Source organism: Toxotes jaculatrix, chromosome 7 (assembly GCF_017976425.1).
Source record: "Toxotes jaculatrix isolate fToxJac2 chromosome 7, fToxJac2.pri, whole genome shotgun sequence".
Lineage (NCBI taxonomy): Eukaryota > Metazoa > Chordata > Actinopteri > Toxotidae > Toxotes > Toxotes jaculatrix.
The window spans coordinates 14,370,405-14,388,455 of NC_054400.1; the positions used below are offsets into that span (position 1 = coordinate 14,370,405).

General features: G+C 42.5%; 3 protein-coding genes across 3 annotated transcripts; 2 read left to right on the top strand and 1 right to left on the bottom strand.

Moving 5' to 3' along the window:
- Positions 1-1,136: 1,136 nt before the first annotated feature.
- ficd (FIC domain protein adenylyltransferase) lies at positions 1,137-3,971 on the top strand. Its single transcript, XM_041042078.1, has 2 exons — positions 1,137-1,694; positions 2,263-3,971. The coding sequence occupies exons 1-2, from the start codon at positions 1,424-1,426 to the stop codon at positions 3,342-3,344; spliced, it is 1,353 nt and encodes a 450-aa protein (XP_040898012.1). The 5' UTR covers positions 1,137-1,423; the 3' UTR covers positions 3,345-3,971.
- sart3 (spliceosome associated factor 3, U4/U6 recycling protein) lies at positions 3,964-14,037 on the bottom strand. The gene is made up of 19 exons (XM_041042077.1): positions 13,636-14,037; positions 11,957-12,083; positions 11,752-11,856; positions 11,478-11,662; positions 11,019-11,124; positions 10,409-10,533; positions 10,127-10,282; positions 9,342-9,480; positions 8,964-9,071; positions 8,805-8,882; positions 8,657-8,715; positions 8,297-8,406; positions 8,071-8,183; positions 7,896-7,972; positions 7,638-7,809; positions 7,080-7,537; positions 6,454-6,606; positions 6,107-6,294; positions 3,964-6,005 (listed from the first exon to the last, which is right to left on the bottom strand). The coding sequence occupies exons 1-19, from the start codon at positions 14,035-14,037 to the stop codon at positions 5,813-5,815; spliced, it is 3,054 nt and encodes a 1,017-aa protein (XP_040898011.1). The 3' UTR covers positions 3,964-5,812.
- On the top strand, positions 13,998-15,909 carry iscu (iron-sulfur cluster assembly enzyme). Its single transcript, XM_041042079.1, has 5 exons — positions 13,998-14,151; positions 14,347-14,460; positions 14,543-14,653; positions 14,763-14,841; positions 15,323-15,909. Exons 1-5 carry the CDS (start codon positions 14,050-14,052, stop codon positions 15,412-15,414), a joined length of 498 nt encoding a protein of 165 aa, XP_040898013.1. The 5' UTR covers positions 13,998-14,049; the 3' UTR covers positions 15,415-15,909.
- The last annotated feature ends 2,142 nt before the right edge of the window (positions 15,910-18,051 follow it).

Here is an 18,051-nt window from a genome sequence, read left to right on the forward strand (position 1 = left end):
AATTCAAAAAAGCCCAAAAGCCCAAATCTCAGACAGACGCAGAGGACTGAATCTGTAACTGCACACACAATCATCTACACTGTTGTTTGTTCATAACTTTCCCAGCACTGTCTATGTCTGCAGAGTCTCAGTCTCTGTGTGAAAGGGGGCTATTTAGGGATGATAATGTCTAATAGTGTTGGCTTTGGCACACAGCCAGGAGTCCTCACCACAGGCTGTTCACAGCTGGTGGTAATTTCTGTGAAGGCAGTTTCACTAGAGATGAAGCATAGCAAAGTATAAAAGCTTTTGAAAATAAAGCCTAACAAAACTGAGCATCGAGTACATGAAGGACAAGTATAAATAGAACTCAAAGATTACAAAACGTTACTAGAAGGAGTTTAACAAGAGGCTGAGGAGGTAGATATTAATCTTGTGCCATACAAATGCAGATTAATTTCTATTGCATTCAAAGACAAGTTGCTGTTCAAATAAATTTTCATTATACTGATTTTGAGGCCAAGAGTACTATTGCTGCTGTGTTCAGAGGATGTGCTGCACTATGACTCTGATATTTGCACAACAGAGCAATGCTGCCCTCTTCTGTTTCTTCTGCATTAAAACTGTAGAAGAAGAACAAATGTAGCAAAGCTGGAGGAGGTGATTTCTGCATAATCCAAAAATAGTGTGCAATTAAAAGTCGAGGAAAAAAAATCTGTTTTCAGTTCCTTCATGCAAATAATGTATAAGTAGATTAATAAATAAATAAATAAATAAAAATAAAAAAGGAAAGTACATAATCACTAACCCTAACTGAAAAGAAAACTAGTTTTAAAACTCCTTTAAACAGGGAAGACAATTCAAATACAAAAACATTTGTCACTTCATGATGAATTTTTTTTTTTTTTTTTTTTTTTTAATAGAGATGTTTTGGGTGGTTTTCACAAGAGTACATTAAGCTGCTCTATTGCCGTTTAACAGAGTTGGAGCATGTTTTACCTGAAAGACAAAACGTAGGGCAAAATGTCCCGTTAAACACCCAATCAGAGACAGCTACGAACCATTTGTTGTATTGCTGCGTTTTCAGCCAATCGGCACCGTTCTTTAATCAAATGCTGACCAATGATATTCAAGGATGTTCGCCGGTGCAGCGCGAGGAAGTGGATGATGTGTATTTTGTACACAACGGTACTGACGCCGACAAGAAGTCGTTAATTTAGTCTGTAGTCTCAGTTTAAAGCCGCAGTCAGGTGACAGGGAACCGAGCTACGAGCTGTAAAAGTTGGGCACTTGAATTGAACTTCCTCGGCGGTGTCGGTGACTCCCAGCTGTCATGTTGGCCGTGCTGTCCATCCTGACAGCCGACCTCCAGCTCTCCTAGCTGGGGTGTACATACATGGGGGACCGTATCAGCGAAAGATGGAGAATTTAACCTGGCATTATCATGGCTGCTGTGACGGTGTGGCGTTACACCAGCGGCCGGGTCCTCGGAGGATGGGGCCCGCTGCTTTGTGTCTTCCTCGGCTCTCTGGTGGCCCTCCTGATGCCCCTGGTCGGTGTGGAGAACGAGTGCTGCGCCGCCCTGAAGGGTATCGCTCAGCTCCGCTGCCAGCTGTGGGGGAGCTCTCCGCAGCCTCCAACCGTGCAGTCCACCAGCCTCACCGTCCCCTTCACCGCCCTTGATCTGCTGCCTCAGAGGTCCAAGCCCAGCAAAGGTACTAACAAGAACAGGTGTCCTAATCCACCAAACTCACAGCTCAAATCAGTACCATATGTTATGGCGTCCTAAGAGTGACTTCATTAATCATTTACTACCAAGGAAAAAATCCAAACATTCACAGTTTCCAGGGTCGTAAATATGAGGTTTTTCTACTTTCCTTTGTATTTTGAGATTTCTGACTGCGTGGTGAACAAGCAATTTGAAGACGTGTGCTCGGCCTCCTGGGAAATGCGATGGCCCTGTTCACACAGCGTTTTATGGGACCAATAACATCAATTAATCGCAAAACAGGAAACAGGTTGATAGGCCTTAATTTGTAGCCCTAATCCTCTGTCATAGTAGTCTCATTTTGGGATATTAAATATTCGATTTCTGAATTATTTCTGGTATATAATGATCACTTCTGGAATCATGATATTTACATATATTTATGGAATTATTATATTATATCTTAATTATATAATATTGCCCAGCTCTGTTCTTGAAAAGACCTGCTGGGCTGTGACCTCTGTACTGTTTCACCTGTGATGGAGATGACAGTGTCTGTCATGTTGTGTTTGCAGAGATGGTGCTGGAGGCCAAAGCAGCACTGCAGCAGGCTCTGGAGATGAAGAAAATGGGGAAGAGGGAGAAGGCTCACAAGCTGCTGGTGCATGCTCTGAGCATAAACCCTGACTTTGTGGATGCCCTGACGGAGCTGGGGACCATTCTGGAGGAGGAGAAGGATGTTGTCCAGGCAGATCACCTCTACACCAAGGCCTTGGCCATCTCCCCGTGTAATGAGCGGGCTCTGGTCAGCCGAGACAGAACTCTTCCCCTGGTGGAAGAGATCGACCAGCGTTACTTTGGCATCATTGACAGTAAAGTGCGCAGGCTTATGTCCATTCCTAAGGGCAACTCTGCACTCCGCCGAGTGATGGAAGAAACCTACTACCACCACATCTACCACACAGTGGCCATTGAAGGCAGCACGCTCACTCTGTCTGAAATCCGCCACATCATTGAAACCCGCTACGCCGTCCCTGGGAAGAGTCTGCAGGAGCAGAACGAGGCCATCGGCGTGGATGCGGCCATGAAGTACATCAACACCACGCTTTTGTCCAGATCGGGAGCCATCACTGTTAGTGACATCCTGGAGATTCACCGGCGGGTGCTCGGCTATGTGGACCCCGTGGAGGGAGGGAGGCTGCGCACCAGCCAGGTGTTTGTGGGTCACCACATCCCGCCCCACCCTCAGGACCTGCAGAGACACATGCAGGAGCTGGTTCAGTGGCTCAACTCTGACGAGGCCCTGCAGCTGCACCCTGTGGAGTATGCAGCTCTCGCCCATTACAAACTGGTGTATGTGCACCCATTTGTAGACGGCAACGGACGCACGTCACGCCTGCTCATGAACCTTGTTCTCATGCAAGCTCGATACCCACCGATCACAATTCGCAAGGAACAAAGGGCTGAATATTATGCAGCTCTAGACACAGCAAATGAGGGTGATGTGAGGCCTTTCATTCGCTTTATAGCCAAATGTACAGAGATAACATTGGACACATTGTTGATTTCTACAACAGAGCACGCCGTGGGGCTGCCAGGCGCCAGCCAGGACCAGGCCTGTCCTGACTGCAAACAGACCATCCCAATCCACAACTGAGCTGGAGACAGGAGAGGAAAAGAAGCATGAGACACTAGCATGCAGAGATAACCTCAGAGATAACAACAATATTGTTGTAAAATGTGTTGAATTGCTTTGCAACTGGGTGGTCATGTCCCAACTTACTGTCCCTGTGCCTCAGTTTGGGTTCTGTACCTGCTGAATTCACTGAAACTGCTGCAGGATGTTGAATTGAAATCTGATTTTGGTTTGTTTAGGTTTGCTCTTTTTTCCCGCACAGTGAAAAGCCCCCCCACCACACACACACACACACACACACATTTTAGTTTGTAACCATAGTCCAGTTGAAGTCTAATGCATTTTGATCCCCATCAGAATCCAATCTTAAGTTTGACTACTGCTGATGTGAGGAAACACAGCTTTCTTACCATGTCATTTGACTTGCGATGCATCAGTGATTTCCACTGCAAATGTGTAGTGTCTGAACATTCGGTTCACCATCTTTGGCATGAAGATGATGTCTTGTAACACTGTAAAGCACTTTCATATATTTTATTTATTTTATTTTAAAATAAAAGAGTTGTATTAACTTTCATTATGTCTTTAGATTATAAGCTTTTAGAATGAACAACGCTGTGGGTGTCAGTGGGATCCATTATGATTTACATGACTTTATTAAAACAAGTTTTAGACCAGAAAAAAACATGACATGACATTTTCTTTTTTTTTTTTTTTACAGGACCCAAAAACACAAGGGTAGAAAAGGCTAAATGATGAAACAAGCAGGGAAATAAATAGTGATTGAACAAAAAAAAGCCACTTATTATTCACCTCTATACCAAATTCAAAACATCGACTATAGAAATTATACAAAACAACGCCAATGCACACATACCACCTTTGCTAAGGTGGAGGGTGACTTCTAGAGAGCAACATATTTAGATTTTTTTTTTTAATTTTTAAAGGTTAGGCCACTTTGGTGAGAGCAATACATATAGCTTGTATTCCATCTGTTTTGAAAACATAGATTTATATTTATTACAAACTATGGTGACCTTTTTGAAATTAGCATACTGAACGTTATGGACACAGAGTCATCGCTATTCAAACAAGGCAAGTGGACCAACGGACACATGGTTGACTCCTAACACAGGGAAACAGCAATGGAAAAACTGCATAGATTCTCTTGTGTCGAAAGGAGCTGCAGACCTGCTGCCTGGTGGCAGTGGCCTCTTAGCCGTGAGCAAACTGTGGCTCATTTAACACTGAGCTCATACAGAGGGTGAGATCAGCTTTACTGAAAACATGAAGGGAAACCAGGTCCAAACCACATTTATAAAACTGTACTACTACTGTCCACAGGTACTTTCTAACATTTAATGGTTATAATCTAACTCTTTTTTAACACCTAAAACTAATTCATGTCTTTTCAGGGCTGCAAATGATTATTAGAAAACTGAAAAAGGCCCATCACAATGTCCTGGAGTCTCAGGTCATCAAATGTCTTATTTTGTCCTTGCAATAGTCTCGATCCTGAATACATTCAATTTACCTTAATGTAAGAAAAGGAAAAGTCTCACATTTGAAACACTGGAAATAGAATGTTATACATTTTCCTTTAAAATGGATTTAAAGGATTCATTATCAAAACAGTTGCCAGTTGATTTTCTGTCAATCAACCAGTCGTTGCCACTCTAGGCTGTTAGGCCAATTAACTAATGCTAACTTGCTGGACCCTCTAGCATCATAATACTGATGATTACAAGCATACTGTAACTCAGAGATGTATTATGCAAAAGTAATGAGTTAGTCGTGGTTTACAGTCAAAAAAAAAAAACTTTGCTAGCCTTGTTAGCTGTGTCCTCAGAGGTCAAATAAGTTACGCAATAAAAGTCTTAGGTTCCCTAAAAACATCTGGGGAACATGTCTTTTCATCACTGTAGCACATCCAACTTATGTACACGTACACACACACACATGCACGCACACACGCACACCAACTATATTACACATCTGAACTGTCAAGGTTTTGCATATACCCCCCCCCCCCCCTTTTTTTTTTTTAAAAACAACATTCACAAGTGTGGCTGTTTTGAATATTTAAAAAAATACTCTCCCATATGCTTCTGTCAGATCCCTTTCATGTTACACAACAAAAGACACCTTGCAACATAAGGCTTACAATTTTAGATACAGTATATTTACACACAAATATGATACGCTTTTTTTCTTTTGTTTAGTTTTTTATAAAATAGCCTGACAGCCACCTTCAAACACACTCAACAAAAACAATCTGTCACACTGGTGAAAAGTCTTGTATGAAAAGGGTTTGTGATGAAGGGCAGGAGCTTGGCGATTAAGGCAATCTTGCAGAATGGATGATGAGAACGAGACTGAGATTAAAGGGAAGTCAGGTAACCAATTACAGAAAAATCACCAACACTAATTTGTAAGGACACAAGATGGCTTTCAGTGTGAAGGCGGTCGTGATTCCCTCGCTCATCTTCTCACTTATTGAGAAGCATCCTGGCAAAGTCTGAATTTGACAAAGGTTTCGTCTCTGCAGCTGTGGTCACTGATGTGCTGGCTGTTGCCGGCACCTGCTCAGCCGAGGTCCCGTTCTCGACTTTGCTCACGGGCCCACTTGGTCGGTGCAGGGAACGAGGCAGCAGTGACAGCTGGGTGCGTCCTCTTCCTCTCCTGGAAATAGTAAGAAAAAAAACAGCTCTTTATCTGAACATTTACAAAATTTGGGGATGTCAGATGCTCAGAACGGCAGAGAAATGCGTCGATAAACTTACGATCCATAGACCTGGCGAGGCATCATGTCTGTCGAGGGTCCACTGGAGCCAGGTTTATCCATCGGGTTTCTGCGAGGAGGGTTACTTATAGCAACAGAGATTTTGTTGCCCTCGACTTCTATACCGTCCAATTTCAGAACTGCCTGAGACGCCTGGGTTTCATCTGCAAACTCAACATATGCCAGACCCTGCAGAGACACACAGCAAGAGAGGGATGATAACAGCAACAGACTCTACACACGGACTTTACTCAGCATCTGTGTGGTCAAGGGTGGTAATCATTAGCTCTATCAAGAGAACCATTTTTAGCACAACATCTGGACACTGTCCTCCACTTTATGCCTCACCTTGGGTTTTCCTGAGCGATACGTGACCAGACGAACATCTTTGATGGTGCCATGACTTTTGCAGATTTCCTCCAGTTGTTCTTTAGTGCATGAGAACGGCAGCCCAGAGATGAAGATTTTGTGTTTCTCCATTGATGTGTTGTATTTAAACACCTACAAAGACATAAATGTGAAGATGTTACTTGTGTTGAGCATTATCAAGGTTAAACTTAAGACACTTTTTAAGACCTTTTTAATACCTAAAAGAATTATATTTAACACGTGTTTTACAGTCAAACTGGACAAAGTATGATGGAAACCCAGTGGGGCCAATATGACATAACTAATAGCCAGTGTTGTGTAACAATAATTCCTATATATAATCTAATAAAAATAATAATAAAAATATCATATAATGAAATGAATGAGACTTGGACCCTGATAAATGCCATAAAAATTGACAAATTAAAAATAATGAATTCAATGAATTTCTGGGTAAAATTTTTTTTTTTTTTTAGGAATTTGTAAATGAAATGATGGAGATTCAATGAAGATTATGCAATACCAAAGACTTTTCAGAGGAAACTCATTCAATGATTTTGTTTTGGCCATCACAAAAAAAAACATTTCTACTTGTGTCCACTTACCTTAAAGTCAGGATTTTTGTTTTTATCCACACACGGTGACACAAACATGGGCCTGCCCTCCAACTCTCGTCTGTCCAGCTTCAGAGCTTCAGGGACCGACACCAGGGATTCAAACTGTACATAGCAGTAACCTTTGAAGCTCCCTTTGTTGCTGAAGACAGGGCGAATCTGTTTGATGGGACCACACGTCTCAAACAGCGTCCTGAGCTTTGCCTCGGGCTCCTCCAGGGTGTACGCCAGGTTGCTGATGAACACACTGCTGTTATCATTGCGAAGCTCTGGCTTGTCATCGTTCTGCCTCTGGGCAGCGGCCGCCGCTCCCTGCTGGGCTTTTTTAGGGCCAGGTGGAGCAGGCTTATAGCCAGGGGGAGGGTTTCTCCCAAAGAGTCCTGTCTCGGTCTCCATGGACTCCTCTGTGGTTTGGTCCCCATTTCCTCTGTGCCTTTTAGGGGCTTGTTCTGTCACAGACAAACAGAAAAATTAGAAACACATAATGAATAACATCACACTTTTTGCTCAAAAATAAAAAGTTATACCAATCGAACCAAGTAATCTTACCTGAGTCATCATTCCATTCATCTTGATAATCATCCTGCTCCGCTTTCCTCTTCTCCCCGAATCGAGTTCCCTTCTGGACCTTCTTCTGAGCCTTCTTGTCCGACTTGGCCTTCCGCCGCTGCTCAGCTCTCTCCTCCTCTTGGCGAGCCAGGTTGGCTTCTTTCTCAGCCACCTAACAGATGGGCACAACATAGTAACATTAGCCAAAAGCAGCTAAATGATACTCTTGCACTGTACAGCGCGGGTCTGTGCTCCTACCTTTGCGCGTTGCTCATTAATCCTGTTCAGCCGGGTCTCTGTCTTCTGCACCGCCACATCCCAGTCCTCCAGTGAACCTGCAGGTGAGGACGCAAAATAAATACAGACACACTGTAATTCGTGCAAAGCTCATTTATTTTCATGTTAACTGTTCCTTTTTTATATCGGGACTGACCTTCCACCCTCTCGAAGGTGAGCAGGACTTCACACACATGCTCTGGGTAGTCTGAGGTGCACTGAACCGCTCTGTGAAGAGCCTTCCGGCAGTGCACAGGGTCTCCATAAGACCTACGGATAAAGTAGGAAAATTATATACACGTTATGGCTCAACAATTACTCTAAAAGCCATCAGCACCTCATTTCAATTAACCTTTTCTCTGTTCAGACATGGACTGACAGACCTTTCGAGGTTATAGTACTCCAGCCACATGTTGGCATATTTAGCGTTCCCTTTTGTCATGATGCTGTCCCACAGTTCTCTGGCTTTTTGCATGTTCTTGCAGTGGAGGGCCTGGTAGGGGGAAAAAAATGGTGAGATGTCCATTCCTGCACACTGTTACCATATTACCGTATTATGTGAAAGTGGTGTTTTTGTCCGTATAGAAATTTAAACACACATAAAGATAATCACCAATTTCGTGGACTAAATAAGTCAAAGAGTAGCTGTACACACACTCAAAGCCTAAATACAGGGTTAAACACAGCTGAACTTCCAAGAGATACAACTCGTGGAAGTTGGTCGTCATAGTAACAGTGCTCACCTCTATTCTTGCCCAGATCTGCATTATGATACAAGAAGGATCTCCACTTTCACCAAATCCTACAGAGCCACAACACAATGAGTTGATGAGTTATATGAAAACCAAACCAAGTGCACCACAAACGTAAATCTCAGTGAAATCCACTCACTTTCTTCCACATCTTGTTTCATGTAGTCTAGAGATCGAGAGAAGGTTCCTCGTAACTCTTCTAACTCTTTACTCGATTCTGCAAAAAACAAAAAAAGAAATGGTAACACCATCAGGCTGAACTTGATTTTTTTTCCTTTTGACACGGAACTGCTCTCACCTTTACTGAAATCCACACGTCTCCTCAGGTAGTCGAGGTATGCCTGCCAAATTTCCACATAATCCGTAGCTTGAATGAAACCTGCACTCAGCGCCTTCTCAAACACATCTGTGTGGAAGAAAAAGAAAAGGGTGTGACAGTACGAAAAAAAGATCCAAGATACCACTATAAGTGTTAGCAACAGTATCTAAAAACACATTCATGATAGGTACGACTGTCCAACATCTTTCACACACCAATGTAACAAAATGTGTGGGTCCATTTCAGTAATGTTCGTCACAAATACATAATAACACCTGAATTATATACACACAAGATACATGAAAACAGCCTCTGAGACATCATCTGAGCACCTTCATGCTGCACTCTAGTTGTTACCTGAGACAATCTGATGATCAGCTCCGTGCCTCTCCAGAGCTAGCAGATAGCTCTTCCACAGACCCATGGTCCAGGGGCAGTTCCTTACAGCACGCTCATGAGTCGAAAGAACCAAGTCTTTGATCTTCAGCTGACGATCCTAAAGAGCCCAGAGAGGACAAATGACAAAATGGTGAAAATAATCTTAAACAAGCTGAAAGATTTAAAGAGCCACTTTTATCAGCCACCAAATTTTCCTTCTATTAAGTATTTTAATACTTAAAACTGCTTGTTTGTGTATCCCTTAACACTGAATATGACTAGTACAGAATCACGTTTAACCAAAAATCGTTCTGGACTATAATGCCACTATAATAATGACCATACTAATGATATCTAATAATAAGAACAACCATTTTCTGAATTGTTTTACCCTTTTCAGATGGGTAGACGGATTATGACTCTGATATATCACTGATTATTGTCCAAATTTAATGTTTAAAGCATCAGAAACTACAGTACAACAATTAAAAGGCCCATGAATCCATGTCAGGAGGAGCTGCTGGCAAAATCACTGGCTGTAATTTATCAAGATAAGCTCAACACAAGCTGTAACACTTTGATCATAGCTGTTTAGCCTTTGCTGGCAAGCGAGGAAACTGGCAAGTTTTAGGCCCCAAATAAGATCAGTCAGAGTGGGAGGTAATGGAGTGTGAAATGAGTCCAAACTCTACACAGCAAACACCACCGTGCAACTGGGAGCCCGTTAAAAGGCAGCAACACCCCAAACACTGACCAATACTCACAAGATAGGTGGTGTATTTTGCCCACATGTCTGGTACCAGGCAGTTCTCTGCCAAAGTCCGCTCAAAGGTTATCTGGATCCGTGCTGGGTCGCCCTCCTTCAGTTCAAAGTCAATGTAGGCCTGATACTCTGCAAGCTTTGGAGGTTCTGCTACCAGCTGCAGCAGGACAAGAGCATTCAGATGTTATACTCTGCAAAAACTGTGAACAGTATTTAAAGAATTTAAGGAAGACAGCTGTAACACATAATTTTTCAGCCAGAATCATCAACACAAGTCAGTTACCAGTGACTCTTCAAAAGATTTGCACTTCTCCATCTGCTGCAAAGCCTTTTTGTACTGATGTATGACCGTCTCAGGCACCCCATGTTCAGACCACTCCTCATACTCTGCGTAGGTGGCTTCCATATCTACAAAGCAAAGGAGCACAATGACCTCAAGTGTAAAGTCACTTTTTCTTTTCTCAGAATTAATAATAAAAAATACACACACCACGTTCACTGTATGAATTTTGAAGTTAGTGTAAATTTCCAAATGTTTTAAACTATACTGTCTAATCTCTGAGAATTTCAGATACAAAAAGGTTTCTGACATTACAGAAATGCCCCTGGTCTCCATTCAGCTGGGCCAAGATTAAAAAAAACAAAAAAACAAAAAACATAATACCAGACCTTCTGCCTAACTCTTGTCCACTCCTGAACCAAACTAAATCTGCATGGCATTTCAAAGGCCACATCACATCGGTGCCATTTTCAAACCATCCCACAAGGCAGCATTATCTTTTTAAATGTGGTAATTCACACTTTTTCAGGTAGGCCACGACACACAGCCCTCACAACAGGAAAGCTGCCTATTTTACAGAAACCCGTCTGTACAGAAGAGGCGTCATGCCTACCCATTAAGGGGATGGCCAGCTGGCGGCGAAACAGCGTGTGGATTCGCTCAAGCTGAGTGTTCAGCAGCTCCTGCTCCTCTCGGCTGGGAATCCTGCCAGGGGGAGGCTGAGAGGAGAGGCAGTAGAAAGAATTGTGTCAAAATTTAGCAAAGGCCCATTTAGTCTAACGTTACAAAAATTCTGCACTGAAAGTATTTTTATTTATTTCGAATTACATGAGCGGATTATCATTCAAAAGCATGATTTGATAACCTGACAGAGACAGATCAACGTCATCTACCCCTGTACTTAAGTATTTTTAATCTAACAATTGACTGTCTTTAAAAGTCTAATAGAATCTAATCTAATGAGACTGCACCATCAAAAATAAATATTTCTCCAGAACATATCAAACAGCAACAAAAACAGAGTGTATGTCTGACCATGAATAAGATCTCTTTTCGTGACGGAAACACAAACCTGTACTGTTGACAGAATGGCATTCTCAAACTCTCTGTACGCCTCCCACACCGTATGTCCCTTGGTCATGTGAAGCCCCACAGCTGTCACGGCTCTCTCAAAGATGGACCTCACCTTGTCTATCCCACCTGGTAAGCCCATGCCACCGATTGAATACTGAGCATACTCAAGCCAGATATCTGGACCTGGGCATAAAGACACAGAGTTAAATGTTTAGATCGTGTAATAACTGAATACCAAATCAAAGGCACTAACAGTGATGCAATGTACTCACAGATATAGTCTTTTACAGCTCTCTCAAAAAGTTCGTATACTTTCTCCCGGTTTGAATCGTCCTCAGTCACACGGATCTCATCCTTGAGCCAATCCAGCCAGATCTCTGCAGGATTAAACAAAATGAGATTCCAGTTGCACAAATAATGCAGGTCAGCTGTCAACTGATCTTTGTGACCCCGAAAGCATATTAGACATCCACCAACCTTCAGTGAGAGGGAAAAGTTCACTCATCTTCTGCCTTGCCTTTCGCAGCCGGAAAAGTTCTCCCTCCTGCTTCAGCAGTTTGATGAGATCCACATGGCAGTTGTAGTCGAAGGCATTGATTGACAGCTGAAAAAAAAAAAAAAAAATCACACAAATATGACAGGAGGGTAAGATGGTGAATAATACAATTAGGTATGTCCTAATTAACTCATGCTTCTTCTATTGAGAAGTGATTTATTAAAGCTGCCAAAGAAAATATTAAACTCAAATTATAATTTGACCTCAGTGCCATCTTAATAACTGAAGTAACTTTATACCCAAAACATTTAAGCAGAAATGACTTCACAGGTTTTGATCACATTGGTTTTGGCACTACAATCACATCTTGAAACCTAACTCAGACACAACCAGTGACAAATATGGAACATAAACTAGACAGATCTCCCCCCAGGGGTACCACAGAACCAAATACATTCAGTTGCCAGTTCATTAGGTAGGTCTGGCTAAAACTAATGCAATCTAATTCAACAACACTGTGATAAATTCTGCTGCAGCTGAAATGGACCACAGATTAATTGATTAGACAACTGATTTTTCAACTCACAATACCAAACAATCATTAGTTCCAACATCTTATTTTTGAGGGTTTGCTTTGTTTTTTTTCTTTGATTTACAAAAATAAATTGGACAAAGCGAGCTATTTTTCAGACATCATCCTGGGCTTTAGGATATTCTATGAGTGCTCTCCATTATTTTCTTACATTTTAAACAATTAATGGAGAAAATAACTGGCACATTAATCAATAATGAAAATAATCGTGAGTTGCAGCCCTAAATTCTACCTTCATAATTATAATTATAATTATAATGAATTAATAAATTATAATGATAATTTGCAGGCTGTGGTTTATGGTGCTGTTGAACTGTATTGTGTTATTCTGAGATGTGTATCTCATCTTTTGTTCCCTTTATTTATAGCAGTTAGGGTAGACTAGATAATATTAAAGACTCTTAAGCGGCACAAGAACCAGCCTCCAAAATAATCAAAGCTGAATCAACGACTCTCTGCAACAGTCAACATTATAAACTCAATGACTGTAGGATTTGTTGCTTTAGAATTAAACGGCATTAATTTTTAGCAAGGAGTATACTAGCAACTGGGTGTAACATAAGTACTTATGCAGTTATAGACTTGGTTTTGGCTTAGTAATCGTGGAAGCACAGAGTACAGTATTTATTGCGTGTAATGAAAATTATAAATCCGACAAACTTAACACCTTAAACGCGACGGCCGACAAAAGTTAGGACAGTGTGTACTTTATATTAACATGTGTACTTGTCTGACCACTCTGGAAGCTGTAATGTCACTCTGGAGTGAGACGGAGAAAAAGACGCATGTGACACCAGACGAGCTATTAGCATCACAGATTAGCAAGCCAGCTAATCACGACAGCTATGTGGATGGCGTCGTATCATACGCGCGCATTTAATTGTTTAAGATATCAGCAGCTAACACTGATATATTTCCAATTTCTGATAAACCACAGCAGGACACGGCAGCTCACAGTTTTAAAGCTGTTGATTTACAGTAGTTGGCAGTGTTTACCGCCCATTCATTCTCATTAGCTCGTCGGCTAACGTTAGTTAACTAAGCTTGGCTTGGCTGTTGGCTAATTACCTGCTCCTCCAAACGCTGGATTTCGGCTTCGTTTTCCTTCTCATCCTCAGACGAATCGTCCTCGTCGTCGTCTGAATTTTCTACTCCCATGCCCTCCTCCTCCTCTTCGTCCGATTCCATCTCTCTCTCCTCCATTCCTGCATCTTCCTCCTCCATGTCTTGCAACTGCGTTTGCTCTGCGTTGCTTGACGCTGCCATACTGGAAAGTCTGTCTGCCTGGTAACAACCTAACAAGCCAGCGGCAGTATGGTGAGACGTGGAGCACGTCACTGAACTCGTGTAACGGCAGCTGTTAGCCGCTAGTTGGCGCTCCTTCGTCGGAGAAACCTCTCTTCTTCGCTTGTTTGTCAACAAAAACCAGTCGTCCTCGCTCGTGCCCATTCGTTGGTTTCCGTTCATCATCGGTATCAAAACATGGCGGCTGTCTCCTTACGAAACTCTGCGACCTCGCTGTTGTTGTTTAGCAGGAGGTTATTGAGCCCGCGGCTGAATGTTCTCTGTTCATATCATAAAAAGGTAACCGACCAAAGAATTATGCTTTCAAACTGTAATTGTAACCAACCCACTGACCATTAGCTGGCGTTATATATGTGTTGTCCGTTTGTCAGTGGGTGCAGCTAAGTTTACCAGCATCGCCTTATCTTTTCAACGCATTACCTAAAATAACATATCACTAATACACTGTTTACTGTATCTGTCAATTCCCTTAAGGTGGTGGACCACTACGAAAACCCAAGAAATGTGGGCTCTCTAGACAAAAACGCCAAGAATGTGGGGACTGGGTTGGTGGGTGCACCAGCCTGTGGTGATGTTATGAAACTTCAGGTAAGTTGGAGGAGTTGCTGCTGCCATGACTTTCAGCTTCCAGCCGTGTTTAACTGGTTGTTTGACGCTGTGCTGTTTGCAGATCGAGGTGGACGAAAATGGCAAGATCGTGGATGCAAAGTTCAAGACATTTGGCTGCGGATCAGCCATTGCCTCCAGTTCTCTAGCAACAGAGTGGGTGAAGGGGAAATCGGTAAGTCGGTGCAACACAGATAAAAGAGGAGAAGCTCTATAAAGTGCTGTTTTTGTTTTTCTTTTGGTTAGTTTGTTGATGATCTGGTTATACTGATTTTGCCCCGCAGGTTGATGAAGCTCTGAAGATAAAGAACACAGATATTGCCAAAGAACTCTGCCTACCTCCAGTCAAGCTTCATTGCTCTAGTAAGTTCAAGGCAATTAAACCAAAGCAGACACATGTGCTTGCCATCACACAGTTATTATAAACGTAGAGATCCGTGACAAATAAAAGGAAGTGTTTCAGTAAGGCACTGGGCTATCACAAGCCTCCATAACAGTTTCAGTTCTCCTTGTCATTGTTTATTCAAGTTTCACTGGAGGGATGAAACATCTTTCCTCACAGAAAGTGTTTTTAAGATGATGGAGAGTTTGGCACACAGCTGTTCAAAACCTCCCATAGGTGTATGGTTTTCATACTCATCAAAATACTCTGCAACCTCCTCATGTCCTGTATGGAAATGTATTATATGAAAATAAATAATGTTATTCATACCAAGAAAGTAGATTTTATTGTTACTGTACATCCCAATATGTCTGTGTATTTGTTAGTGAAACCAGAGCTTTTTCTGCTGTTAAATTCATACATTCTCATAATGTTTCTAAAACCTCACTCACTTTCTTTTAGTGCTTGCTGAAGATGCCATAAGAGCAGCGCTGTCAGACTACAGGCTAAAGCAACAGGACAAGGAGAAGGAACGTGTCAAAGTCAGCAGTTAATATGTTGTTACTAATCTAGTATGGGGGATCCCATTGATATTTCAGCACCAGCTAATGTCTTGCAGCAGTGCAGTGCTGAATGGAAGATAAGCTGCCATGATCAGGTCTCGCACCCTTGTGAGGTTTTCTGGGAGTTTTACAGGCTTTAAGAATCTCCATGGTCGTGGGGACAGTCTCTTCAATTCAAGCCATTATACCCACATGTTCAAGTACTGGGTGTTTGTGGTGTCCATGGATTTATTTCAACAGATGATCAAAAATGTTTATTGATTGATGCTGATTTTGGTGTTGGGAGTTCATGGTGAATATTTTAGGGAAACTCTTAATTTTAAACAGTAGAGCTTAACTCTGGTCCCTGACCTTGCAGTTCTTTTCTACACAGACCACAACACAGATACGTCATAAATCAGAAACAATAAGTTGAGGTCTGTTTTTGTTATGTATATTTTTTGGCATTTAGGCTTAATTTTGGCTTAACTGTAAAAAAAAAAGAAAAGAAAACTGCTCCCTCATGGAGGATTCAGTCTGAAAATGCACTTCAGCAAACAGCTGAAATCCATATACAAAACCATAATACAGAATATTGTTTGAGACTGTGCTTATTGTGAAATAAAGGATTTAAAAACATTTTCAGTGTGTCTGTAATGATGTCATTCACCAGATCCTGCATCAAGCGGAGCCACCCTCTGTTGGCGCAAAAGCACCTGTTTCAATACAAGCAGCACTGCCAGCATTAGGAGAGCTACTAATACACATAACACAGCGAGCAGAGAGACGACCACTGCAGAGTCTTGTTTTGTGAAAGGTCGTGGGTCGGGAGTGGGCCAGGGCGCATCTCTGTTTGTAGGAAGCAAAGACCATGTCCCTTCAGCAGAGGTTTCATCACTCTGAGGGTTCCGACCTGTGATGTTGTCTCGGCATTGCTGTTCATCATCAGGAGAAGAGGTAGTACTTTTTAAATGGAATGGGCTCACAGATTGTGTTTTGTTCAGGAATAAACATTCCTCATAGGTGAGGGTCTCTAACATGTAGTGTTCAAGTAATACACGAGACTTGGGAGCATCTTTGGAAGAGAGTGCCACAGTGGTTTCTATTGATTCTTGCGCTGACAAGTCTCCCAAGATCCTCTTGTTTTCAAATGAGCTTTGTGCTGTTGGCTTCACTGTTAGCATTTCCGCCTTCTTCTCCAGTGCAGAGTTAAGGTCCAATTGGTGCGTCTTCTCATTTGGCTTCAGGACACGGGGACAGATTGCCACGACAGAGAGGTTGAGAAGCAGCCGGTGGGCGAGATGGACAGGCTCGGTGCAGACCAAGTCTGTGGCCATCTTTAGCCTACCACTCAGCAGCCAGCGGTAAAGATACATAATGTCACACTCACACACCCACAGGTTGTTGGTGAGGTCCACAGATCTGAGACGAGGCAGGCTGTCGAAGGCGTTCTCTGGGACTGAGCGCAGGCAGTTGCTGTTGATCTTCAGGACCTGCAGGTTGACCAAGGCGGACAGCGAGGGCAGGTCCAGGGCAGAGATGCAGTTAGCCGAGAGGTCCAAATGGGTGAGTGATGGAGGGAGATTCAGAGGGAGGCTTGAAAGTTTGTTACCCTTCAGTGTCAGGACCTGCAGCTTGTTAAGACCCTGAAGCGCCCCGGGTTGAATGGCACGGATACGGTTGTCCTCTAAATCCAGACGAGTGAGATTTCCCAGATACCTTAGGGCACCTGCGGTAATGTAAGTGATACGGTTCTCTTGCAGCAGCAGGGACTCCAGGCTGGGAGGCAGGCCACGGGGGAAGCGGTCCAGCAAATTATGGCTGAGACTGAGCTCCTGGAGGCTGGAAAAGGGCCGAAGCAGGTGGTCCACGTTACAGAGCTGGTTTCTGGCCACAGATAGAGCCGAGGTGCTGAGAGGGACAGAGCGAGGAAGTGACCTGAGACCCAGGGACTCACACAGAACCAGAAGTCCTGGATGAGGACAGCAGCAGCCAGGAGGGCAGGGAGACATTGTGAGGCAGGCTAGAGGACAGATGCAGAGAACCAGTAGGACACCACATCTGCGCCAAAGCATGACTTACTGAGAGGAATGACAGAGGAGAGACGACCACATTAGGCACATCAAACTATGTTGGGGAATAATATGATGCCTCCCTTACTTTAACTGAAAAGGGTTACCACTTTGCAATAAGGCACCGTTTATAAAGGTTTGTAAGTTGTAATTAATGGCTTCATTATTGGTTAATAAATAATTTACTAATGCTTTACAGGTCAGAAATGAGACATGGAAGGTTTAACCTCCATCTGGAACCAAATCCATTTATTAACATTTACAACTGCAGACTTGATGGAACTTTTAATCATGTATTAACAATTATAATTGCAAATGACAAACATTTACTGTTTGCTTAGTAGATGGGTTGTTACCCATTATTAATCAGTTATCATAATCATTATTTGAGTCAAAAACTAAGTTGATGGCTTTCTGGAAAGAGAAACTATTGAGCATTTATTAATGAACTGAATATTGGTGATTTACCACCCAGAAAGATTTTCCCACAGCTTTTGAAAAGTGTTACCAAAAAAATTAATAAAGGCCTGAGCACTTACCATTCTTCTATTCCTGCATTATCTGCTCCTCCAAAGAG

Bases quoted from the DNA above. Each gene is read 5' to 3' on its own strand.
- ficd (XM_041042078.1), top strand. From the start codon at position 1,424: ATGGCTGCTGTGACGGTGTGGCGTTACACCAGCGGCCGGGTCCTCGGA. The intron at 1,695-2,262 runs GTACTAACAAGA...TTGTGTTTGCAG, and splicing joins GAGGTCCAAGCCCAGCAAAG to AGATGGTGCTGGAGGCCAAA.
- sart3 (XM_041042077.1), bottom strand. From the start codon at position 14,037: ATGATGAACGGAAACCAACGAATGGGCACGAGCGAGGACGACTGGTTT. The intron at 10,283-10,408 runs GTAACTGACTTG...GTCCTGCTGCAG, and splicing joins AATCTTTTGAAGAGTCACTG to CTGGTAGCAGAACCTCCAAA. The intron at 8,716-8,804 runs GTGAGTGGATTT...GTGGCTCTGTAG, and splicing joins GAAACAAGATGTGGAAGAAA to GATTTGGTGAAAGTGGAGAT.
- iscu (XM_041042079.1), top strand. From the start codon at position 14,050: ATGGCGGCTGTCTCCTTACGAAACTCTGCGACCTCGCTGTTGTTGTTT. The intron at 14,461-14,542 runs GTAAGTTGGAGG...TGCTGTTTGCAG, and splicing joins GTGATGTTATGAAACTTCAG to ATCGAGGTGGACGAAAATGG. The intron at 14,654-14,762 runs GTAAGTCGGTGC...TTTGCCCCGCAG, and splicing joins AGTGGGTGAAGGGGAAATCG to GTTGATGAAGCTCTGAAGAT.